The sequence below is a fragment of the Taudactylus pleione genome, unplaced genomic scaffold, assembly GCF_031769625.1.
Source record: "Taudactylus pleione unplaced genomic scaffold, aTauple2 ptg000611l, whole genome shotgun sequence".
NCBI classification, from domain to species: Eukaryota; Metazoa; Chordata; class Amphibia; order Anura; family Myobatrachidae; genus Taudactylus; species Taudactylus pleione.
Window position 1 is genome coordinate 2,848,386 of NW_028285013.1, and position 27,352 is coordinate 2,875,737.

At 49.9% G+C, this 27,352-nt stretch overlaps 1 protein-coding gene across 2 annotated transcripts; it reads right to left on the reverse strand.

The window, feature by feature from the left end:
* Positions 1-1,111: 1,111 nt before the first annotated feature.
* Positions 1,112-25,616, reverse strand: RMND5A (required for meiotic nuclear division 5 homolog A). 2 transcript variants are annotated; one of them, XM_088454268.1, is made up of 9 exons: positions 24,929-25,616; positions 9,792-9,934; positions 8,233-8,367; positions 6,386-6,486; positions 5,419-5,585; positions 5,035-5,200; positions 4,301-4,403; positions 3,599-3,753; positions 1,112-1,965 (listed from the first exon to the last, which is right to left on the reverse strand). In XM_088454268.1, the coding sequence occupies exons 1-9, from the start codon at positions 25,068-25,070 to the stop codon at positions 1,902-1,904; spliced, it is 1,176 nt and encodes a 391-aa protein (XP_088310394.1). In that variant the 5' UTR covers positions 25,071-25,616; the 3' UTR covers positions 1,112-1,901. The 2 variants fall into 2 exon arrangements, with proteins under 2 accessions (XP_088310394.1, XP_088310393.1); XM_088454267.1 differs by having other exon boundaries at positions 9,792-9,937; positions 24,929-25,615.
* Positions 25,617-27,352: the final 1,736 nt, after the last annotated feature.

Sequence of the window (27,352 nt, forward strand, 5' to 3'; positions counted from 1 at the left end):
AGGTAACATTTTCCAGGTTACCCAGCAGGTGCACAGGTGTATTATTTACACACGGAAACATTTTAAAAAAGATTCATAGGTGGAGCAAATTATTTCGCTTGTGATTCTGTGAGGAGACCTGGAAAACATGCACTGTTTGGGGTCCAGAGGACAGAGTTTAAGAAATTGTGATATATACTGTGTTCTCAAACACTATTGCTGCAGGTGGGCCAAACTGACCTCCCTGTGCGAAATGTCATCTTGGTCGCAAACGGATGAGACAACCCACTGCAAAAGACAGCACTAATTGATAGGTGATACTTGTAAATCTGTATGTCTGTATAACTGCTACGATGAAGCAGCAGCGTTTTTTTTGTGTTTTTACAGCAAGTTCCCTTGTGTTTTGTATACAGAGTCAGTCGCACACAAATATAAAAGAGTGTCGCTTATCAAATTAATCAGCGCAGGCGATTAAGAGACAGTTTTGGGGAAAAAGGTCACATGGGACCTGGCGGCACCTTCACACCAGGCATCTCCATCTCACACCACATGGCATATTGAGGGCAGGTGTATGAGGACCTGTCTGTAGATGGAGGTATTGTTTAATCCAGTGTTTCCCAAAACGTAGTCCTCAATGGCGTCGGGAAGGGGGGGAGAAATGGACACTGACAGAACTCACACACAGAAACGACAGAGGGGGCTGACACATACATACATACATACATACACACACACACACACACACACACACACACACACTGGGGCTGACAGGTTCTCACATACTTACACATGACAGGGATCACACACACACGGGAAGAAATCATTTCAGCATCTTCGGCAAGCCGTGGAGTAAGACAACATTGCAGATGAGATGTGTTGGACTGTTTAAGCCTATTAAAAACCAAATGCTTAGTCATTAGGTTAGGGGTGGGGGTCCAAAAGGATTCCGGAGCAAGGTCCTAAAAATGTTTTCCTTAAAATAACAATTTAAGGAAAAACTAGACTTGCTCTAGGGATGGGAGGAGAAAAACAAACAAAAAAACAATTTCTATAGAAACCACCGCGGCTCATTTTCTCTCAGTTGTCTGCATGCAAGCAATCTAATTGACCCACCACCAAACACGCCAAAGTATTGAAATTTTATTTTTTTTATTGAATATTCTGATCACACAAACATTTCTTAATTAATAAAAGCACAATATAACTCCCCATTATATTCTAGCAGCAAATAGCTCCTCACTCTTATTTAAATTATAGCCACGGGGCTTGTTTATTTACATGTCTCTTGTATTAGGTACAGCGAAGGGGGGAGGAGAGGGGAGGGCGGAAAAAAAAACAAAAAATCAAACATTCTGTCAATGGAAACTCTGGAGATATTACAGCATTTTCTCTTAGCAAAAAATACATGTTAAACTTTCTATGGACTATGGTCTTTACCAGACATCTCTGTAGAAGTGTTTAGTTATATACACCATACAAGGGGATAGAACTCACAACATTGCTCAATAGTAACATTTAGCAATCCAGATGACGAAGGGTAAAATATTAACAACAGGGTGAGGAGAGGGTGCTGGGATGTGACAATAAAAAGTTCACATCGTCTCTTGCTTTGTAAGTACAAAAACCTGCATTGTGTGACCGGTGCTGGTGCTCGGTCAGATGCACAGAATAAGTTACAGGAAAGTCCTTGGGACGCACAACTTCAACCCTGGCGACGTACATATTATATGGTCAGGATTATACTGGTTGGTAGTGTCTCTATGGAGCTGGCCTTACCAAAGTCAGAGCCTAGTCTTCTGTATTCAATGGGAACATGGGAGAAGAAAAAACAATAGTGAAAACAGAGGAGCTCTTCTCAGCGGTCTTCCAATGCACCAAGAATCCAACAAGGCCTCCAAACGTTACGGAACCAGCCAACGTCTTCAGAAGAAGATTTGCTTGGCATCTCCAGGACTCTGCTCCATAGGACAATATGGGCATTTTAATCTGCAGAAAGGTTCAAAGAAACAATAAGGAAATTTATACTGGAGATTCACGCACTATAAGACTGTTAGAGGGTGAGATTCAATAATCCACGCTGTGCCGCAATGCACATTAGGGTAGATGACAGTACTAATTTCCCTGTGCCGCACATAGACAGTGCATCCGGAAAGTATTCAGAACGCTTCACTTTTTCCACATTTTGTAAACTTACATCAAAATTCTACCCCATAATGACAACCTGTTTCTTCTCTCATATATATATATATATATATATATATATATATATATATATATATATATATATATATATATATATATATAGATTTAGAGTCAATGGTAATTTTATTACATATGCATTGTATGTGACTGTTTGCACATAATCTTAATGAATGTGAAGTACTCAAAACAGTCACATACAATGCATATGTAATAAAATTACCATTGACTCTAAATCAACTACACAAACACAAAGGAATGGTAGGATATAGAGCACTATATACCTTAACCAAGGGAGAGGTATACAGGGAGGCTGCCCAAAACCCTCCTGAGACCAACAGCTACAGAGCGCACTCAGCGTGGGCCGTGAGAATCTCATTACACATGGAGGGTAGGCCCCATGGTATCCCTGTGGATCCCTATGGACCCTGAAGAAGAAATTAGCGATGTTACTAGCCACAAAGTGCCTTGGCCTGGTGCTTCCAGCAGGCACCCTGTAACTACAACTTAGGGCGGAATTAAATTCTTTCCAGCTCCTATCGAGCCCGACGGAGCTATTCAATTCTTGCTCCTGTCGGGCACGATGAGCTGCCAGCGCTACATTTCAGCTCGCAGCCCCTGGGGGGTGAGAGCTGAAATGCGTGAAAAGTGACATGTTTGGGCGCCCAGACATCACTTTTTGCGATCGCGCCCAGCACTTTGGTCGGGTTTAGCTGCTTTACGCGGCTAAACCTGACCTCTATGGGCGCGATCAGCACGAAAATCTTGAACAATTGCATAGCGGCCCGCGATCTCCTGTCACTTTAGACGGGAGATGTGTGGCGCGAAAACAATTGAATTCCGCCCTTAGAATGGAATCTGCCCCTGCGTTTTAGTAATCACGAATGTTGATTGAAGGTGAATGTGCCGCTCTGCTTACATTGGGTGGTATTCAACTACCCAGTACTGATAACATACAGTACATAAAGAATATTGACTATCGGAGGTGCGAAATCTGCTACCTTTGCTGAGAACCAAGTGTTTCCTAAGAATATCCTCGTTCCAGTATATTTGAGACCAATTGGAACATACAATAGGTATTTCTTTATGTGAAGGCACAGAGATTAACTCCCGAAGAAGTCCCCAAGGAGACGAAACGCGTAGGGTAACTGTTTTTCATTCAGTGAGGAAGAGAGTAAGTCTAGTTCTCACCTGGTATAGCCCACATTACAGCTGTCCCCACTAAATGTAAGTGACCGATTCACAAGTTGTACATTCTCTAATATAATTAACATACTATTTAGGCACTAAGCTTTATTAGGATTTAAATGACTCTTTAAAAACACATTAGGAAGGGACACAAGTTCCATCAGTTTTTGCATAATAAAACAAAAAACAAAAACAAGAACAATCCATAGCACTATAGGAAGCAGACACTTACTTGCTACCGTTAAACATTTTATTTAGCGCATCTCTGGATATTATATGTCCACAAACCAGTTTCATGGGAGGATTATTTTCTGTGGTTTGCTGGCGAAGGATCGGGCAGGCGAATATTGAATGGTACCAGCATTTTTTACCAAGATCCACTTCAATCTGAGGAGAGAAAAAAAAAAAAACACATAATAATAATAATACATATAAAATATATGAAATCCATCAAGACTACAGACATCAAAGAGGATTTATAGACAAGTCCCCGATAACTACATATATGACCAGCTCCCCCTCCTGAAGCCTATGGGGCATTGAGCTAACACTGTCGGGAGAGCAAGCCCGACCAGACCTCACTCACACAGAGATTGGGAGCAAGGAAGGACCCCCCGTTACCTATACTGTGAGCTTACAGGGAATATGGCAGGGGGACTCCTCCTATAAAGTATGTTTGGTTGGCATGGCATGCTGGGACTTGTAGTTTATACAACGAAGAAGGGTTGCAGGATCCCATTTCCGATATAAAGTAATGAGAGCAAAGTTAGGTCGTTATTGGAAGTATTCATTCAGTAGACAATTGTTGGTACATAAATTAGTCTTTATCAAACACAGAGATACACAGCGAATGCTTCATATAAGAGATGGGCTCTTCTACATGTATTACACAAGGCTACACAAAGATGGTGGCAGCAGGACACATTATACTCACCGGTAACTCATCCTTCTGATTCCACACCCCGGTGCACTGCCGTTGCTCAATTACTGCTTTGATGTTAATTAGGGCTGGAAGGGCCACACAGCCAGCGGAAAAGCTAGACAAGACCAAATGCACAAGCATTATAATATTATATATTTTACATCAAAGTTGCATTATTTTAGGCTGCAGACTGACCTTGGTAAATAATTGGTATTAGCCAGTGATCATCTAGGGTGTTCTTGCCCTATATACAGCTGAAGACCATCCCTCTACACCTGTCACCAAATCCCTTCTGCAGCTGTAAGCGACTGGTCAGTACATCACTAATGTAACCCTGGAACCAGTGTGATCAGTCTTTGCTGACAAATAAGGATAACCAATCACATCTGTACAACCACAAATGTAATACTGGAAATTAGGCTGGTCAGTCAAAACCAGTCAGGGGATGTTTTCCTGCCATGCCCGAGGGAAAGTTATTTCTCTTTGCAGACAGCACAGTAGAACACACACAGGACATGAAACCCCCCCCTGTCCGACGTTATTTCCAACAGCAAGTTGTACAAACCTGCTCTACCGCTTATACCATAGACAAGACTCCGGCAACATGAGGCTTCACCCTACTGGAACTACATAGGCTGTTTGATTGCAATTTGCATTGGAGATTAATTACCACAACTTGAAGCAGGTTTAAGGCACATAGTCTGCTCTGGGTCTACTGGCACTAGTGCTACTCAGTGGACACTTACCTAACACTGAGAGGAGACTCAACCGAGAGACCGAGCAGAGCACAGGCGTCCCGGGTGAAGATGTCACAGATGTCCGCCCACTGGTTAGCATCCAGCAGATGAACGTAAGGGGAGTTTTCTATACCCTGCCGCAGGTACACAAGACTTCCCATGAGAACCTGAATGTCTAGCGAACCAGAGAAGAACAGGATTAATGATCAGCCATAAGTACTCAGTCCATCATGACATGCAATGTACAGCTAGTGAGAGTACTCCCCACCAGGAACAGGATCACAGAGGAATAAGCAGAATACATCTGAGCAACAGGTCTTACGGTTGTTCAATGTCACGTTATAGAATACCGCAGACGTCAGAGAAAAGAGAGTATGTGTGAGGAATATTCACCTTTCTGATGATTTAAAGCGAATGGCTGGAAGTTCTTGGCGTACTGCAGCGCCTCGCTCTGGTTGGCTGCTCCGCCCATCAGTAAACTAATGAAGTATAACCTGTGTAGCTTGAACTCCAACGAGCTGTTCTGAGCCATCAGCATTTCCCTGTTCAACACAGCCCATCTGTAGGGGGGGGGAGACAATATATATTCATAAACCAGGCACCGGCTTGTGGGTTGCACAAGTATTCACCGCAATGCAGCCCAGCTCATTCATTCACTGGGGAGAAGTGACATCATGAGGGCAGCCATATTGAAGCCAGGAGCTATAGTAATGAGTTGGAGCCATTAAATTCATGAGGGAATAGTGAAATCATTGGACATCTGTGAGGTCACTAATGGTCTAGCAGACGGATAGACTGCATTCCCAGGAACACTGGTTCAGGACTAAAGATGGCTCCTGCCACTGGGTGGGTGAGCGATTTGTGCACATTACAACATATGCATTGCTTTTTCTTTTTTTATCAGGTCGTCTTTACAGTGCGTAAGTGGCTGTCTAACTTAAGGGCCCATTAATGAAAAAATAAAGTTATGGAAAGGCATCTAGCGATAGAAATCTATTTGAAAACACTTCTGCGCAAGAACACATGCAGAGACATCTGGACTGGTAATATTGAGTCCTCAATAAGCCTCCATTAGAGGCCGCCATTGGTTTACATGCAGGAAGTCTGATGTGCATTGAAAAAAACTTCCCCCACAGTATTATGGGAAATAACTCTAGCTGTGACCACTTTATGAAGGAGTTTCTCTCAAGGTACTGTAGATCAGCAAAGACTAGGGATAAAGGGGGATCAGCGGACGTGTGCAAGACCCTTGTTACTATTCACTTACAAAAGGCTGCCGCTAGCCATTGGGACCAAATGACTATCTGCCGCTCAGCCCATTCCTAGGCTTAGTTTTGTCAGAAAAGAGCTGGATACTCACTCTAAGGCTGGTCGGAGAACTCTCACTTTTAATGCCTCCAATATTCGGTTAAGTTCCACAAATGGTTCCTTCTGGCTTGTGTCTATAGAGAGGCCGGCTTCCTGGGGTACAGAAACAAAGTCATACAAATTATGTAAGTGGGCAGCACAGACTGTGTAATGGTTAGCATTACTGCCGCACAGCACTGAGGTCCTGGGTTAGATTCCCACTACGGCCCTAACTGTGTGGAGTTTGCATATTCTCCCTGTGCTTGCGTGGGTTTCCTCCGGTTTCCTCCCACACTCCTAAAATATATACTGGTAGGTTAATTGGCCCCCAACAAAAATTAACCCTAGGGTGTATGTGTGTGAGCATGTGGTAGGGAATATAGATTGTAAGCTCCACTGGGGCAGGGACTAATGCGAGTGGCCAAATATTCTCCGTAAAGCGCTGCGGAATATCTGTGCGCTATATAAATAACTGGTAATAAATAATGTGAGACAGACAAGTAAGTGGTTCTGCTTATGGTACATCGCACAGAGAAGAAGAGGTCACTGGACAGTGATGTAACAGGGGACACTACGGCAGTGTCAGACACCATACGTAGAATACCGAGGTGGCTTTACGGACTCCTGCTGCTGCTGAGTGGATCTCAGTCTGTGTTTGTCAATTCATAACAGACAACAGTAAATGCATCCAACAGACACTGGGCGCCAACTTGGTACAAGGTTAGGAAAATGTGCCCGTTATGTGGACTATGAATGCTGCGCACACACTATGGTGCAAGAAAGTCCAAACACTGCTAGTCCCCTGTAATTTATGCTGCGCAGACTAAATATATATATTTTTTTGTAGTAACACTATTCGTATTTAATAAGGAGTATACAATTGATCTTATAATCGCTAGCATAATAGGCTCAGAGTTTGTGCTCTTTAATGGGAAGGCAAACCAGTGCTATAGGATCCCTTTGTATGCATTCTGGAAATATTAATAGATGAATGAATAATGGCTTCCGTTACAGATATTACATACAGATGTGTCCTCTAGCCTCCTTGCGCATTAAACAGCCCTACTAGTCACAGTAACTGGAAACTTTTTACCTTCAGATGTGTCTTAGTCACAAAGCGATGTGACTAGGACGCACAAGTAAAACGATATGCGGCATTCCTATATTCTATGCGAGATACCGCGGGTGTATCTGCATGTGGAATGCGGTTTGTGTGACTCATTTGAAGGTAAAAAGTCATATGTAAAGACACTCAGCGCTACACTCACGTGCAATGTGTAACACGACTCGTAGCGCATGGAGGTAAGATGTATCTGGACACATCTGTAAATCCTATAAACTAGGCCGCTAACACACACAGTTTACCTCATCCTGGGCGGCCATTTTATATTAATTTCCCATAACCCCCTTCTCTACACTCTAAGCAATCCATACTAAAATCTATATTGGTATAGCAAGAGGTAGACTCTGGGTGTCACATAAATGACTGAAAAGGGATACACAGTGCAAAGCCCCCATAATCTGTCAGAGATTATATAAAGCTCTCTGCAGAATATTATTAGCCCTGTTCTAGTCACAGTTAGGCATAAAACAAAGTGCAGCATTCTAGATTAGGGATGTGCAGGCTCGGACAGGTTCGAGTTTCCACGCTGAGTTCGGATTTTTCCCTCCAAAACAACGGAACTCAGAAAGAGGCAAAACGTCATCTTGCATGGACAAACATCACCATTCCTGGACTTTTGTCGAACCTATCCGAGCCTGCACATCCCTAATCTAAATAAGTCAATGACAATGAAGCAGTGGGATCTGGAATAACTAGATGCTGGAACTGAAGGTAGCTTGTAACCTAGTGATGTTTACCTGGCACAGTTCCTCGGCCACGTCCAGCATTCCTTGCCTGAAGAAGTGCTCCACCATCACCTCGTTCAGCATGCGCTGGCTGTCCGCCTGCCAGCAGCCGTCGATCCCCACACTGCTGATGTCTGCATCGAAGTTCTAAATAAACATGAACAAGACGTCGTAAAACAAATATGGACACTCACAGTTCAACTGGCTGCAGGGCATAGGGGCTTATTTAACAAAGCGCAATCACGTGCACTTACGCATAAGAAAATTAAATACCAGCTTTCGTGAGTCTCACTGAGGGAAATCTAAAACCTGAACTTAGCCCATTATAGCGGCCAGTGTTCACGGTCACTACATCATAAAAACTATATATACAGTGACAGCAGGGACTGCTCATCCACTACGTATATCCAAGGTATTCACCATTCTGCAGATTATGAACGCTCTTTAATGGAGTATTACAGGCTTCTATTCTCTTTTTAGACTTTAAAAACGACATCAACATTTATTGCACAATGACAGTTATTAGAACCCACAGTAGTCCCAACGTCACATACTCCACATTTCAGGAATTACCTCCTCCAGCTATGGAAGAGGACACCTCTCCCGGGTGATGATAAACACAGTCCAAAGTGCATCAGCCACAATTCAATGTCCGATGTTTACTGATCAACATCCCCCAGAGACTGACTCCTGACCTTGGGACATGCCCAGCGTCTATCTCTAGTGGGGACAGATAAGTGAAGGTCTAGCACATCTGTTACAGAGGGGCCAGCTCAGGTTAGGAAGTAAATGTAACTGGCACAGAAAAGTATATGACCAGACCTCATTTATAGTACACGTTCTGCTGCTCTCTGATAGGCAAGTACAGTACACAGAATAAATGCTAATATTACCGATTACATGTTATACAATTAGGAAAGCAGTACATAGTGATTACTGGCGCAAAAAAAAAAAGTGTGTGTCTGCCCAATCCGCTTTAGTAAAAACTGCCCAATCAGGTGTGAAATCAATAAATATACATTTGAAAAGAAAAAAAAAAAAGGATCAAGGGCGATACAGATAATTTAACAAGCAAAGAAAAATTATAATAAATTCTAGTCCTAGGACATTTAGAGTGTGGATCAGTCCTCATTAAAACAAATGATAATACTTAGACCATGCATATATAACATGCACTGATTCTGTTAACTAGATCGAAATCTTCAATGATGGTCAATACAGGAAAAAAAACAAGAAAAACGGCAAGAGACCAATGTGTATTATCGTAACGGGTTCAAATAACAAATTCCCCCTGGTGTGTGTAAAGGAAAAGAACGTTGAGGTAGATTTTCACAGATTTAGAACAGATCCTCGCCACCACTAATCAATGTAGTTCGGCGTACCGAAAACTCACTTAGGTGGTATATGAGAAATGCATATATGAGTATCTTTACGTCACCATGTGTTGTCTGCAGTAACAGCCTTAGTACTAACGTACCCCAACTCACATGAATACTGTTGTCATTAAATGTGAGGACACATCCCAGTCATGTGCTATATATACAGGGAGATAAAGAAAGACCCGCATATACCTTATCTATGGCCTTTCCCACCCTGGACACGCTGCTGTGGATGTCTTTGTGGTCGGAGGCCAGCTTCTGTACGGTGTCCTTTATCCGCTTACAGCACTGCGTCAGGACCAGGGATAACGTCCCGGATAGCTGTCCATCTTGATCTACTGAGGAGAATAGAGGTGAATGTTATTATCAAACCAGAGCTACTGTATACTACACCCATCACATGGTCACAGATCTCATGGACTGTAAGCAAATACACGTGGATTCAGCTCATATACAGTGACGGGCCAGCATAGCATTTATTACTTACTACAATCACAAGCTTTGGCCGATGCCAACCTTCTTCCATGACCCCAATCATTTAGTTCAGCTAGGGGGTTGTCCCACTTTATGCCTTAAATGACCTGTGATATAAATTTAAAGGGCCACATTTCAGGGGGCGGAGCCTGGACCAGAGACTGCCTAACTACAAGCCCTTTAAGTCTACTTTAATTCTCTTCCACAGGTTCAGCACGCTCCTTTCCTAAGGGTCTCAAAAACTACACAGCAATGTCAGATTTCTATTTTATACACCTGTATCCTTTATTTATATGGCATCACAAAGGGGACTGCAGCACCTTACAAAGTACAGAAACAGTATGAACAAAAGATAGATATTAGTGCCATACAGTACAGGACATTGTAGGACATGGGGACAAGGTTTATAAACATTGCTGCGTCGGCGGTCACAGTACTCAAATAAGCAACAGGACAGCAAAACCCAAGGGTTAGGTGCCTCTGTAGGCAGTGGAGTTACTATATTTAGGCCATTTGTTATACTTCTCCCCCTAACTTGTTCATACACACATTAATAGCCAGGCTCTGCGTGTCTCTGCATGTCATTTCTGTGTGTGCAAACAATTGTAGTGAAAGCTATTAACCACCCGTCAGGGAATAGGTACAAGAGAAACGTGGTCGGGACAGGATAGTGTCATAGTGTACATGATTGGACAGTTGCTGCAGTTATTCGCAAAAGGTGCCAATGATTTGTAGTAGGATAATCCCCCATGAATAGATGGGTTATCATTACAATCAGGCCTGGCAGAATCTGGTCCCGAGCTGGAGACCACAAACTAAAACCAATGTGGAGGAATGCCGGACAGCTTTCATTACAGTCCTGTGGTGCCCTCCGGCATCAATGTGCTACTGCCAGGAGAGGCAGCAGCTGCACCAGTTATCCCGACCTAGAGGTCGCCCCAGGACAGAAGGAAGTTCAGGAAATCCCCTGGGAAACACAACAAGGCACCAAAAGCCACTACAGAGCTGTTACAGTACAGAACCTTTTTGCCCCCCATCTCTTGCTACAGACAGCGTACGGGTGTCTGTATGGGGGTGTTTCTTCCTACTATAGACAGAAAACACGGTTAGTGCCTTCTGGTGGTCTACGGATAGCACAGATGAGTATTTTCTCTGTGACCTGCAGGCACATGCTGGGTACAGGTGTCCGGCACTGCTGTGGAACGTGTTGGCCATTTCTCCCACCTGAGAACTGCGCTCCACACCCTAGTGACGTTTGATTAAACCCTTCAGTGGGACTATGATAAGAGTGTAGTCACTTATTGATCAAGATGGGAACCACATAGGCAATTGTATAAAGGTTACATACACATTCTATTCTAGATTGGGTCAGAGGTTTAGCAAAATTGCTGTGTGTGGCCGCATGTAGCACACAAGGGCTGAAACATTATGTGGATTCAAGGAGCCTTAGATGTGGCACATACGTCTTCACTAATTAGATTGCCAACTACGCTTCCGCGGCTAATGAACACGAGCGCACAAAGCACCCGTGCGCTTACCTGACTACATGGCGGTGCCTTGGGACTTACTGTAGCAGTAGTCTGTGCAGGACTTGACTCAGTTTTTTGAAATGACAGACATGGCTGCAATTAGGGTCCCACTACCCTGCTCACTCACACTATACAGACAATACAGCACACCGGCTACACTGCATATAGGATCCCACTACCCTGCTCACTCACACTGTACAGACAATACAACACACCGGCTACACTTCATATAGGATCCCACTACCCTGCTCACTCACACTATACAGACAACACAGCACACCGGCTACACTGCATATAGGGTCCCACTACCCTGCTCACTCACACTGTACAGACAATACAGCACACCGGCTACACTGCATATAGGATCCCACTACCCTGCTCACTCACACTATACAGACAACACAGCACACCGGCTACACTGCATATAGGGTCCCACTACCCTGCTCACTCACACTGTACAGACAATACAGCACACCGGCTACACTGCATATAGGATCCCACTACCCTGCTCACTCACACTATACAGACAATACAGCACACCGGCTACACAGCATATAGGGTTCCACTACCCTGCTCACTCACACTGTACAGACAATACAGCACACCGGCTACACTGCATATAGGGTCCCACTACCCTGCTCACTCACACTGTACAGACAATACAGCACACCGGCTACACTGCATATAGGATCCCGCTACCCTGCTCACTCACACTATACAGACAATACAGCACACCGGCTACACTGCATATAGGGTCCCACTACCCTGCTCACTCACACTGTACAGACAATACAGCACACCGGCTACACTGCATATAGGATCCCACTACCCTGCTCACTCACACTATACAGACAACACAGCACACCGGCTACACTGCATATAGGGTCCCACTACCCTGCTCACTCACACTGTACAGACAATACAGCACACCGGCTACACTGCATATAGGATCCCACTACCCTGCTCACTCACACTATACAGACAATACAGCACACCGGCTACACTGCATATAGGGTCCCACTACCCTGCTCACTCACACTGTACAGACAATACAGCACACCGGCTACACTGCATATAGGATCCCACTACCCTGCTCACTCACACTGTACAGACAATACAGCACACCGGCTACACTTCATATAGGATCCCACTACCCTGCTCACTCACACTGTACAGACAATACAGCACACCGGCTACACTGCATATAGGATCCCACTACCCTGCTCACTCACACTATACAGACAATACAGCACACCGGCTACACTGCATATAGGATCCCACTACCCTGCTCACTCACACTATACAGACAACACAGCACACCGGCTACACTGCATATAGGGTCCCACTACCCTGCTCACTCACACTGTACAGACAATACAGCACACCGGCTACACTGCATATAGGATCCCACTACCCTGCTCACTCACACTATACAGACAATACAGCACACCGGCTACACAGCATATAGGGTTCCACTACCCTGCTCACTCACACTGTACAGACAATACAGCACACCGGCTACACTGCATATAGGGTCCCACTACCCTGCTCACTCACACTGTACAGACAATACAGCACACCGGCTACACTGCATATAGGATCCCGCTACCCTGCTCACTCACACTATACAGACAATACAGCACACCGGCTACACTGCATATAGGGTCCCACTACCCTGCTCACTCACACTGTACAGACAATACAGCACACCGGCTACACTGCATATAGGATCCCACTACCCTGCTCACTCACACTATACAGACAACACAGCACACCGGCTACACTGCATATAGGGTCCCACTACCCTGCTCACTCACACTGTACAGACAATACAGCACACCGGCTACACTGCATATAGGATCCCACTACCCTGCTCACTCACACTGTACAGACAATACAGCACACCGGCTACACTGCATATAGGATCCCACTACCCTGCTCACTCACACTATACAGACAATACAGCACACCGGCTACACTGCATATAGGATCCCACTACCCTGCTCACTCACACTATACAGACAACACAGCACACCGGCTACACTGCATATAGGATCCCACTACCCTGCTCACTCACACTGTACAGACAATACAGCACACCGGCTACACTGCATATAGGATCCCACTACCCTGCTCACTCACACTATACAGACAATACAGCACACCGGCTACACTACATATAGGGTCCCACTACCCTGCTCACTCACACTATACAGACAACACAGCACACCGGCTACACCAATCAGGCACCCCCTAAATTATTACAGCAGAGTAAATACCTGCAATAACGCTTCAGCCCTTAATGCCCACTGTACATAAATAGTCAAGTCCACTAAAAAGCCTAAAAAAAGTTGGTCTTTGGGTTTAAGATAAAGGACCACAATCTCTAAATACAATAGGAGCTGAGAATAGTCAACAGCTGCAGTGAAAGATTAAAAAACCAGTGATGTGATGGCCTTCTGCTCCTATACAAGTTGAACACATGCAAAGCTGTCTGCTTATATCACAGCTGTAGAAGTATATACAGAGCGGAGTCATCGAAAGGTTTTGAGGTCACAGGGATGGAACCTCGAATAAAGTTTAAGGTCATAATGGATAAAAGTTGTGAAGGACAAACGATCAAACACAAGATGAAATCAAGCAACAGAGACTTCTACCCCAAGAAGCTGACTGGATCACGGTCATTAATTATTAATGAATGGAAGGGTCACATTGGTTGAAATATTTAATACGAGTTTCAGTAGAACTGTATCTTACGTACAGGAAAAAGTTATGGGATAACTACCCCCAGACTGCAGATCAGCATGAACCTTGTGAAAACAATGGGCCTGATAATCGAGTCTTTAACGCTCATACTAAAGAAATTTGGATTCAATCAAGAGATGTCTCCCCGGACGGCGATCCCTCATCTTGTGTGATACCATAAAGACTGAGGGATATATATTTACCAAGATGCAGCTCCTCTGTGGGTTGGACATCAAAATGTAAAGTGCAAAATGGAGGCCTAGAACCCACAACACTTATAATGAAAGATTCATCATCCAGTATTAAAATAGCATATTGTAACATGGACATATCTGCATTTGTTATGCCACAGTGCAAGCTATTGTGTTGTTATCGGCCATGTAAGACATATAGGCTCAAACACAATTAGCAACACGCACACATAATGGGAACTATGCTGAGATACTGCCAAGATCACCACATAAAGACCTTAAATTGAGGGAACATAGAACAATAGAATTACTAAAATTAGTTAGTAAATTTCAAAAAAAGCACTCCCCTCCCCTCCAGCCTGTAACACTACTCAAACGAAACTCCCCCATCTGTAAAATTGCTCTAACAGCACCCCCTCCCCTCCAGCCTGTCATACTGCTCTAACAGCACCCCCTCCCCTCCAGTCTGTCATACTGCTCTAACAGCACCCCCCCCTCCTCCAGTCTGTCATACTGCTCTAACAGCGCCCCCTCCCCTCCAGTCTGTCATACTGCTCTAACAGCACCCCCTCCCCTCCAGTCTGTCATACTGCTCTAACAGCGCCCCCTCCCCTACCAGTCTGTCATACTGATCTAACAGCGCCTCCTCCCCCCCAGTATGTCATACTGCTCTAACAGCAGCCCCTCCCCTCCAGTCTGTCATACTGCTCTAACAGCGCCCCCTCCCCCCCAGTCTGTCATACTGCTCTAACAGCGCCCCCTCCCCTACCAGTCTGTCATACTGCTCTAACAGCGCCCCCTCCCCTCCAGTCTGTCATACTGCTCTAACAGCACCCCCTCCCCTCCAGTCTGTCATACTGCTCTAACAGCGCCCCCTCCACCCCAGTCTGTCATACTGCTCTAACAGTGCCCCCTCCCCTACCAGTCTGTCATACTGCTCTAACAGCATCCCCTCCCCCCCAGTCTGTCATACTGCTCTAACAGCGTGCCCTCCCCTCCAGTCTGTAATACTGCTCCCCCCTCCCCTCCAGTCTGTCATACTGCTCTAACAGCGCCCCGTCCCTCCCAGTCTGTCATACTGCTCTAATAGCACCCCCTCCCCCCAGTCTGTCATACTGCTCTAACCGCGCGCCATCCCCTCCAGTCTGTAATACTGCTCCCCCCTCCCCTGCAGTCTGTCATACTGCTCTAACAGCACCCCCTCCTTACCAGTCTGTCATACTGCTCTAACAGCACCCCCTCCCCTCCAGTCTGTCATACTGCTCTAACAGCGCCCCCTCCCCTCCAGTCTGTCATACTGCTCTAACAGTGCCCTCTCCCCTCCAGTCTGTCATACTGCTCTAACAGCGCCCCCTCCCCTCCAGTCTGTCATACTCCTCTAATAGCGCCCTCTCCCCTCCAGTCTGTCATACTGCTCTAACAGCACACCCTCCCCTCCAGTCTGTCATACTGCTCTAACAGCACCCCCTCCCCTCCAGTCTGTCATACTGCTCTAACAGCACCCCCTCCCCTCCAGTCTGTCATACTGCTCTAACATCGCCCCCTCCCCTCCAGTCTGTCATACTGCTCTAACATCGCCCCCTCCCCTCCAGTCTGTAATACTGCTCTAAAAGCGCCCTCTCCCCTCCAGTCTGTCATACTGCTCTAACAGCGCCCTCTCCCCTCCAGTCTGTCATACTGCTCTAACAGCACCCCCCCCCCAGTCTGTCATACTGCTCTAACAGCACCCCCTCCTTACCAGTCTGTCATACTGCTCTAACAGCACCCCCTCCCCTCCAGTCTGTCATACTGCTCTAACAGCGCCCCCTCCCCTCCAGTCCGTCATACTGCTCTAACAGCGCCCCCTCCCCTCCAGTCCGTCATACTGCTCTAACAGCGCCCTCTCCCCTACCAGTCTGTCATACTGATCTAACATCGCCCCCCTCCCCCCCAGTCTGTCATACTGCTCTAACAGCGCCCCCTCCCCTCCAGTCTGTCATACTGCTCTAACAGCGCCCTCTCCCCTACCAGTCTGTCATACTGCTCTAACAGCGCCCCCTCCCCTACCAGTCTGTCATACTGCTCTAACAGCGCCCCCTCCCATACCAGTCTGTCATACTGCTCTAACAGCACCCCTCCCCTCCAGTCTGTCATACTGCTCTAACAGCGCCCCCTCCCCTCCACTCTGTCATACTGCTCTAACAGCGCCCCCTCCCCTCCAGTCTGTCATACTGCTCTAACAGCGCCCCCTCCCCTCCAGTCCGTCATACTGCTCTAACAGCGCCCTCTCCCCTACCAGTCTGTCATACTGATCTAACATCGCCCCCTCCCATACCAGTCTGTCATACTGCTCTAACAGCACCCCTCCCCTCCAGTCTGTCATACTGCTCTAACAGCGCCCCCTTCCCTACCAGTCTGTCATACTGCTCCCCCCTCCCCTCCAGTCTGTCATAGTGCTCTAACAGCACCCCCTCCCCACCAGTCTGTCATACTGCTCTAACAGCGCCCCCTCCCCTCCAGTCTGTAATACTGCTCTAACAGCACCCCCTCCCCTACCAGTCTGTCATACTGCTCTAACAGCACCCCCTCCCCTCCAGTCTGTCATACTGCTCTAACAGCGCCCCCTCCCCTCCAGTCTAACACTGCTCTCCCCTCCAGTCTGTCATACTGCTCTAACAGCGCCCCCTCCCCTCCACTCTGTCATACTGCTCTAACAGCGCCCCCTCCCCTCCAGTCTGTCATACTGCTCTAACAGCGCCCCCTCCCCTCCAGTCCGTCATACTGCTCTAACAGCGCCCTCTCCCCTACCAGTCTGTCATACTGATCTAACATCGCCCCCTCCCATACCAGTCTGTCATACTGCTCTAACAGCACCCCTCCCCTCCAGTCTGTCATACTGCTCTAACAGCGCCCCCTTCCCTACCAGTCTGTCATACTGCTCCCCCCTCCCCTCCAGTCTGTCATAGTGCTCTAACAGCACCCCCTCCCCACCAGTCTGTCATACTGCTCTAACAGCGCCCCCTCCCCTCCAGTCTGTAATACTGCTCTAACAGCACCCCCTCCCCTACCAGTCTGTCATACTGCTCTAACAGCACCCCCTCCCCTCCAGTCTGTCATACTGCTCTAACAGCGCCCCCTCCCCTCCAGTCTAACACTGCTCTCCCCTCCAGTCTGTCATACTGCTCTAACAGCGCCCCCTCCCCCCCAGTCTGTCATACTGCTCTAACAGCGCCCCCTCCCCTACCAGTCTGTCATACTGCTCTAACAGCGCCCCCTCCCCTCCAGTCTGTCATACTGCTCTAACAGCACCCCCTCCCCTCCAGTCTGTCATACTGCTCTAACAGCGCCCCCTCCACCCCAGTCTGTCATACTGCTCTAACAGTGCCCCCTCCCCTACCAGTCTGTCATACTGCTCTAACAGCACCCCCTCCCCTACCCCAGTCTGTCATACTGCTCTAACAGCATCCCCTCCCCCCCAGTCTGTCATACTGCTCTAACAGCGTGCCCTCCCCTCCAGTCTGTAATACTGCTCCCCCCTCCCCTCCAGTCTGTCATACTGCTCTAACAGCGCCCCGTCCCTCCCAGTCTGTCATACTGCTCTAATAGCACCCCCTCCCCCCAGTCTGTCATACTGCTCTAACCGCGCGCCATCCCCTCCAGTCTGTAATACTGCTCCCCCCTCCCCTGCAGTCTGTCATACTGCTCTAACAGCACCCCCTCCTTACCAGTCTGTCATACTGCTCTAACAGCACCCCCTCCCCTCCAGTCTGTCATACTGCTCTAACAGCGCCCCCTCCCCTCCAGTCTGTCATACTGCTCTAACAGTGCCCTCTCCCCTCCAGTCTGTCATACTGCTCTAACAGCGCCCCCTCCCCTCCAGTCTGTCATACTCCTCTAATAGCACCCCCTCCCCTCCAGTCTGTCATACTGCTCTAACAGCACCCCCTCCCCTCCAGTCTGTCATACTGCTCTAACATCGCCCCCTCCCCTCCAGTCTGTCATACTGCTCTAACATCGCCCCCTCCCCTCCAGTCTGTAATACTGCTCTAAAAGCGCCCTCTCCCCTCCAGTCTGTCATACTGCTCTAACAGCGCCCTCTCCCCTCCAGTCTGTCATACTGCTCTAACAGCACCCCCTCCCCCCCAGTCTGTCATACTGCTCTAACAGCACCCCCTCCTTACCAGTCTGTCATACTGCTCTAACAGCACCCCCTCCCCTCCAGTCTGTCATACTGCTCTAACAGCGCCCCCTCCCCTCCAGTCTGTCATACTGCTCTAACAGCGCCCCCTCCCCTCCAGTCCGTCATACTGCTCTAACAGCGCCCTCTCCCCTACCAGTCTGTCATACTGATCTAACATCGCCCCCCTCCCCCCCAGTCTGTCATACTGCTCTAACAGCACCCCCTCCCCTCCAGTCTGTCATACTGCTCTAACAGCGCCCCCTCCCCTCCAGTCTGTCATACTGCTCTAACAGCGCCCTCTCCCCTACCAGTCTGTCATACTGCTCTAACAGCGCCCCCTCCCCTACCAGTCTGTCATACTGCTCTAACAGCGCCCCCTCCCATACCAGTCTGTCATACTGCTCTAACAGCACCCCTCCCCTCCAGTCTGTCATACTGCTCTAACAGCGCCCCCTCCCCTCCACTCTGTCATACTGCTCTAACAGCGCCCCCTCCCCTCCAGTCTGTCATACTGCTCTAACAGCGCCCCCTCCCCTCCAGTCCGTCATACTGCTCTAACAGCGCCCTCTCCCCTACCAGTCTGTCATACTGATCTAACATCGCCCCCTCCCATACCAGTCTGTCATACTGCTCTAACAGCACCCCTCCCCTCCAGTCTGTCATACTGCTCTAACAGCGCCCCCTTCCCTACCAGTCTGTCATACTGCTCCCCCCTCCCCTCCAGTCTGTCATAGTGCTCTAACAGCACCCCCTCCCCACCAGTCTGTCATACTGCTCTAACAGCGCCCCCTCCCCTCCAGTCTGTAATACTGCTCTAACAGCACCCCCTCCCCTACCAGTCTGTCATACTGCTCTAACAGCACCCCCTCCCCTCCAGTCTGTCATACTGCTCTAACAGCGCCCCCTCCCCTCCAGTCTAACACTGCTCTCCCCTCCAGTCTGTCATACTGCTCTAACAGCGCCCCCTCCCCTCCACTCTGTCATACTGCTCTAACAGCGCCCCCTCCCCTCCAGTCTGTCATACTGCTCTAACAGCGCCCCCTCCCCTCCAGTCCGTCATACTGCTCTAACAGCGCCCTCTCCCCTACCAGTCTGTCATACTGATCTAACATCGCCCCCTCCCATACCAGTCTGTCATACTGCTCTAACAGCACCCCTCCCCTCCAGTCTGTCATACTGCTCTAACAGCGCCCCCTTCCCTACCAGTCTGTCATACTGCTCCCCCCTCCCCTCCAGTCTGTCATAGTGCTCTAACAGCACCCCCTCCCCACCAGTCTGTCATACTGCTCTAACAGCGCCCCCTCCCCTCCAGTCTGTAATACTGCTCTAACAGCACCCCCTCCCCTACCAGTCTGTCATACTGCTCTAACAGCACCCCCTCCCCTCCAGTCTGTCATACTGCTCTAACAGCGCCCCTTCCCCTCCAGTCTAACACTGCTCTCCCCTCCAGTCTGCCATACTGCTCTAACAGCGCCCCCTCCCCCCCAGTCTGTCATACTGCTCTAACAGCGCCCCCTCCCCTACCAGTCTGTCATACTGCTCTAACAGCGCCCCCTCCCCTCCAGTCTGTCATACTGCTCTAACAGCACCCCCTCCCCTCCAGTCTGTCATACTGCTCTAACAGCGCCCCCTCCACCCCAGTCTGTCATACTGCTCTAACAGTGCCCCCTCCCCTACCAGTCTGTCATACTGCTCTAACAGCACCCCCTCCCCTCCAGTCTGTCATACTGCTCTAACATCGCCCCCTCCCCTCCAGTCTGTCATACTGCTCTAACATCGCCCCCTCCCCTCCAGTCTGTAATACTGCTCTAAAAGCGCCCTCTCCCCTCCAGTCTGTCATACTGCTCTAACAGCGCCCTCTCCCCTCCAGTCTGTCATACTGCTCTAACAGCACCCCCTCCCCCCCAGTCTGTCATACTGCTCTAACAGCACCCCCTCCTTACCAGTCTGTCATACTGCTCTAACAGCACCCCCTCCCCTCCAGTCTGTCATACTGCTCTAACAGCGCCCCCTCCCCTCCAGTCTGTCATACTGCTCTAACAGCGCCCCCTCCCCTCCAGTCCGTCATACTGCTCTAACAGCGCCCTCTCCCCTACCAGTCTGTCATACTGATCTAACATCGCCCCCCTCCCCCCCAGTCTGTCATACTGCTCTAACAGCACCCCCTCCCCTCCAGTCTGTCATACTGCTCTAACAGCGCCCCCTCCCCTCCAGTCTGTCATACTGCTCTAACAGCGCCCTCTCCCCTACCAGTCTGTCATACTGCTCTAACAGCGCCCCCTCCCCTACCAGTCTGTCATACTGCTCTAACAGCGCCCCCTCCCATACCAGTCTGTCATACTGCTCTAACAGCACCCCTCCCCTCCAGTCTGGCATACTGCTCTAACAGCGCCCCCTCCCCTCCACTCTGTCATACTGCTCTAACAGCGCCCCCTCCCCTCCAGTCTGTCATACTGCTCTAACAGCGCCCCCTCCCCTCCAGTCCGTCATACTGCTCTAACAGCGCCCTCTCCCCTACCAGTCTGTCATACTGATCTAACATCGCCCCCTCCCATACCAGTCTGTCATACTGCTCTAACAGCACCCCTCCCCTCCAGTCTGTCATACTGCTCTAACAGCGCCCCCTTCCCTACCAGTCTGTCATACTGCTCCCCCCTCCCCTCCAGTCTGTCATAGTGCTCTAACAGCACCCCCTCCCCACCAGTCTGTCATACTGCTCTAACAGCGCCCCCTCCCCTCCAGTCTGTAATACTGCTCTAACAGCACCCCCTCCCCTACCAGTCTGTCATACTGCTCTAACAGCACCCCCTCCCCTCCAGTCTGTCATACTGCTCTAACAGCGCCCCCTCCCCTCCAGTCTAACACTGCTCTCCCCTCCAGTCTGTCATACTGCTCTAACAGCGCCCCCTCCCCTCCACTTTGTCATACTGCTCTAACAGCGCCCCCTCCCCTCCAGTCTGTCATACTGCTCTAACAGCGCCCCCTCCCCTCCAGTCCGTCATACTGCTCTAACAGCGCCCTCTCCCCTACCAGTCTGTCATACTGATCTAACATCGCCCCCTCCCATACCAGTCTGTCATACTGCTCTAACAGCACCCCTCCCCTCCAGTCTGTCATACTGCTCTAACAGCGCCCCCTTCCCTACCAGTCTGTCATACTGCTCCCCCCTCCCCTCCAGTCTGTCATAGTGCTCTAACAGCACCCCCTCCCCACCAGTCTGTCATACTGCTCTAACAGCGCCCCCTCCCCTCCAGTCTGTAATACTGCTCTAACAGCACCCCCTCCCCTACCAGTCTGTCATACTGCTCTAACAGCACCCCCTCCCCTCCAGTCTGTCATACTGCTCTAACAGCGCCCCCTCCCCTCCAGTCTGTCATACTGCTCTAACAGCGCCCTCTCCCCTACCAGTCTGTCATACTGCTCTAACAGCGCCCCCTCCCCTACCAGTCTGTCATACTGCTCTAACAGCGCCCCCTCCCATACCAGTCTGTCATACTGCTCTAACAGCACCCCTCCCCTCCAGTCTGTCATACTGCTCTAACAGCGCCCCCTCCCCTCCACTCTGTCATACTGCTCTAACAGCGCCCCCTCCCCTCCAGTCTGTCATACTGCTCTAACAGCGCCCCCTCCCCTCCAGTCCGTCATACTGCTCTAACAGCGCCCTCTCCCCTACCAGTCTGTCATACTGATCTAACATCGCCCCCTCCCATACCAGTCTGTCATACTGCTCTAACAGCACCCCTCCCCTCCAGTCTGTCATACTGCTCTAACAGCGCCCCCTTCCCTACCAGTCTGTCATACTGCTCTAACAGCACCCCCTCCCCTCCAGTCTGTCATACTGCTCTAACAGCGCCCCCTCCCCTCCAGTCTAACACTGCTCTCCCCTCCAGTCTGTCATACTGCTCTAACAGCGCCCCCTCCCCTCCACTCTGTCATACTGCTCTAACAGCGCCCCCTCCCCACCAGTCTGTCATACTGCTCTAACAGCGCCCCCTCCCCTCCAGTCCGTCATACTGCTCTAACAGCGCCCTCTCCCCTACCAGTCTGTCATACTACTCTAACAGCGCCCCCTCCCCTCCAGTCCGTCATACTGCTCTAACAGCGCCCTCTCCCCTACCAGTCTGTCATACTGATCTAACATCGCCCCCTCCCATACCAGTCTGTCATACTGCTCTAACAGCACCCCTCCCCTCCAGTCTGTCATACTGCTCTAACAGCGCCCCCTTCCCTACCAGTCTGTCATACTGCTCCCCCCTCCCCTCCAGTCTGTCATAGTGCTCTAACAGCACCCCCTCCCCACCAGTCTGTCATACTGCTCTAACAGCGCCCCCTCCCCTCCAGTCTGTAATACTGCTCTAACAGCACCCCCTCCCCTACCAGTCTGTCATACTGCTCTAACAGCACCCCCTCCCCTCCAGTCTGTCATACTGCTCTAACAGCGCCCCCTCCCCTCCAGTCTAACACTGCTCTCCCCTCCAGTCTGTCATACTGCTCTAACAGCGCCCCCTCCCCTCCACTCTGTCATACTGCTCTAACAGCGCCCCCTCCCCTCCAGTCTGTCATACTGCTCTAACAGCGCCCCCTCCCCTCCAGTCCGTCATACTGCTCTAACAGCGCCCTCTCCCCTACCAGTCTGTCATACTGATCTAACATCGCCCCCTCCCATACCAGTCTGTCATACTGCTCTAACAGCACCCCTCCCCTCCAGTCTGTCATACTGCTCTAACAGCGCCCCCTTCCCTACCAGTCTGTCATACTGCTCTAACAGCACCCCCTCCCCTCCAGTCTGTCATACTGCTCTAACAGCGCCCCCTCCCCTCCAGTCTAACACTGCTCTCCCCTCCAGTCTGTCATACTGCTCTAACAGCGCCCCCTCCCCTCCACTCTGTCATACTGCTCTAACAGCGCCCCCTCCCCTCCAGTCTGTCATACTGCTCTAACAGCGCCCCCTCCCCTCCAGTCCGTCATACTGCTCTAACAGCGCCCTCTCCCCTACCAGTCTGTCATACTGCTCTAACAGCACCCCTCCCCTACCAGTCTGTCATACTGCTCTAACAGCGCCCCCTCCCATACCAGTCTGTCATACTGCTCTAACAGCACCCCTCCCCTCCAGTCTGTCATACTGCTCTAACAGCGCCCCCTCCCCTCCAGTCCGTCATACTGCTCTAACAGCGCCCTCTCCCCTACCAGTCTGTCATACTGATCTAACATCGCCCCCTCCCATACCAGTCTGTCATACTGCTCTAACAGCACCCCTCCCCTCCAGTCTGTCATACTGCTCTAACAGCGCCCCCTTCCCTACCAGTCTGTCATACTGCTCCCCCCTCCCCTCCAGTCTGTCATAGTGCTCTAACAGCACCCCCTCCCCACCAGTCTGTCATACTGCTCTAACAGCGCCCCCTCCCCTCCAGTCTGTAATACTGCTCTAACAGCACCCCCTCCCCTACCAGTCTGTCATACTGCTCTAACAGCACCCCCTCCCCTCCAGTCTGTCATACTGCTCTAACAGCGCCCCCTCCCCTCCAGTCTAACACTGCTCTCCCCTCCAGTCTGTCATACTGCTCTAACAGCGCCCCCTCCCCTCCACTCTGTCATACTGCTCTAACAGCGCCCCCTCCCCTCCAGTCTGTCATACTGCTCTAACAGCGCCCCCTCCCCTCCAGTCCGTCATACTGCTCTAACAGCGCCCTCTCCCCTACCAGTCTGTCATACTGATCTAACATCGCCCCCTCCCATACCAGTCTGTCATACTGCTCTAACAGCACCCCTCCCCTCCAGTCTGTCATACTGCTCTAACAGCGCCCCCTTCCCTACCAGTCTGTCATACTGCTCTAACAGCACCCCCTCCCCTCCAGTCTGTCATACTGCTCTAACAGCGCCCCCTCCCCTCCAGTCTAACACTGCTCTCCCCTCCAGTCTGTCATACTGCTCTAACAGCGCCCCCTCCCCTCCACTCTGTCATACTGCTCTAACAGCGCCCCCTCCCCTCCAGTCTGTCATACTGCTCTAACAGCGCCCCCTCCCCTCCAGTCCGTCATACTGCTCTAACAGCGCCCCCTTCCCTACCAGTCTGTCATACTGCTCCCCCCTCCCCTCCAGTCTGTCATACTGCTCTAACAGCACCCCCTCCCCTCCAGTCTGTCATACTGCTCTAACAGCGCCCCCTCCCCTCCAGTCTGTAATACTGCTCCCCCTCCCATACCTCACTACCCCGGGAGCCCCGACTCTTACCGGCCGCCTGCAGGATCTCCCTCCTCAGCCCCCCCGTGTACTCGATCAGCTCCTCCAGGCTCCGCTCGCAGTGCTGCCCGTACCCCCCGAACTTCTGCAGCACCTTCTCCAGCTCCCGCTCCACCGTCACACACTGCTCCATGTCCGCGGGCTGGGAGGAGGGAGCGGGGCCCGGGGTTGCGGGGCGGGGGGGCCCCGGGGCCTCCTCTTCCTCAGACAGCAGCAGGAGCAGCTCCTCGGCCCGGGCCGGTCCGGCCCCCGCCAATGCGGCCTGCGCGGGACTGGGGCGGCCTCTCCGCCGGTCTCTGCGCTCGGGCCTCCGCTGTGCGCTCTCCCTCCGGGCGCCGCCGGCACCGTCACAGCCGCCGCTTGTTTATGTTATTTTCGGAGCGGTGAGCAGCGGTACCGGGGCCGCACCACTCCGAGCGCAGGGGGGGAGGCAAGAATACGGCGGCCCTGCTGTTGTCACACACAGACAGCAACACAGGCCCCGCTGTTCGATCGGCCGCCGCCGGTGTATGGTCAGCTGACTAGGAAAGCGCCGACCCGGGGACCGGTCACGGCTTCGCTGTCGATAACAACAACATGGTGCGTCACGGACACCCCCTGCGTGAGGACACGGAATGGAATGCTCCAGGTGATGACGCAACAGACGCTCTCCTCCGGCTCCCAGCGATCATTGCAGCCGTCCTCGCTGGAGGTTTTTTTTTTTTTTTTTTTCTATTAAACATCCGGGTCTTGGTTGTTGTTGCTGGGCGTGGCCTAAAAAGCTGCCCTCATGCGTCACTGGCTTATGGCTGTTACTCGGACAGAAAACCTGTCCTCATTACAGGAGACATTTTGTTGGAGCCCTTTTTCCTATATCTAATATCATCTATCTTTCCATGTATCTATATATCTATCTCATATATATCTATCTTTCTTTTTATCATATTAGATAGATAAACCATGGAGTTATCATTGCCATATCTTTTGTGACAAAGTAGCCGAGTCGCGCCCATTTTATAGAGGAAACCTGAGGCAGGAGTATACTTCGCTACTCTGAGTACTCTCCCAAAATGGCCAGGAGGCTCCTGAAAATTGAGTGCTGTTCCTGGGCACCCAGAAAGGCATACAAGTATCCCGCAGTGCCCCCCAGGCCCTGTCCACTTCCCACTAAGGGCGAATTCAATTAGCCGCGATAAATCGATATCGCACTTATTGCCCGTTTTTGCACATTATTGCCAATTCCGGCAATGCTCTCTCTCCCGTTTTTTCGATTCTATTCTATTGTAAAACAGGTGAAAAGGTGTACGGGCGATAATTTTTCATGGCGAAACAGGTGAAAATATCTCCACTTTTTGGGAAATCAGTCTGTACCCCAAAAAAGGGCTAACTGACATAGGAAATCAATATAGAAGTGTATTAATGGCCGTAATAAAAGTATATTGCGTTCTTAAATTGGGTAAATTGGCTGTTATCTGTGTATTTGAATAAGTGTTGAAAAATGATAAAAAGCTATATTTTTTTGAGAAAATAACCGCTGGACGTTAATTGGGGGTGCATTAAAATGGGTGTATGTATATGTTTGTGTTTAGAATGTGCACTTTTAAAAAAATATTAAAAATACACCTGCAATGTTTAATACACCTGTCGCATCCATACAGCCCCCAAAATACTAGGCCCACTACTTTAAACCCATTTTCCACTACTTTTATTTTATTTGACCTAAAATTGACGTAAATTTTGCACAAATTACACTAATTAAACACAACTTTTTGGCTAATGTATCATCACAAATCCCCACGTTTAGCCAAAAATAGAGATTTTGCTTTTTTTTTCCCACCTGCTCTGAGATGGTGAAAACATTGCTGGTTTCTGTCTATGCAATTATCACACATGCGATAATTGAATTGTGCGATTGCAAATTTATCACGAAAAAACCGGGCTTATTGCGTCTAATTAAATCCGGCCCTAAATTGGTTATCGTAAAATGCTGTTATCGGCATTGTATAGCGAGGACGAGGCCACGATCTTGCCGGCATGCTCCCTCCCCAGCGTGCCATCCACCTATGCCACGCCCCATTACTCCCCAGTCATACTTGCCGACAATCAGCTCCAGCCTTCCGGGAGGGAGCTGATTGTCGGCTAATAGAAGGGGGCGGGGCCGGCCATTGGGGGCGGAGTGGCCATTTTGTGTCACACTGGGGGCGGGGCTGCACGATCGCGTCATCGTGACTCCGCCCCTCTTCACAATGGCGTGATTTTCGGCATTGTGAAGCAGGGGGCGGGGCCACGATGACGCGAATCACGTCACCGGGCCCCCCGCTGCGGGTATTTCTGTTTTTTTCAGGGGGGAGGGTCGGAGACTTCCGGGAGGCTTGCCTGCCTTTCCGGGGGGCCGGGAGCGGCACCCGAAAATCGGGAGGCTCCCGGTCAAATCGG

Bases quoted from the DNA above. Each gene is read 5' to 3' on its own strand.
- RMND5A (XM_088454267.1), bottom strand. From the start codon at position 25,070: ATGGAGCAGTGTGTGACGGTGGAGCGGGAGCTGGAGAAGGTGCTGCAG. The intron at 6,487-8,232 runs GTAAACATCACT...TCTGTACCCCAG, and splicing joins TGGCCGAGGAACTGTGCCAG to GAAGCCGGCCTCTCTATAGA. The intron at 5,201-5,418 runs GTGAATATTCCT...CTGGTTCGCTAG, and splicing joins CGCTTTAAATCATCAGAAAG to ACATTCAGGTTCTCATGGGA.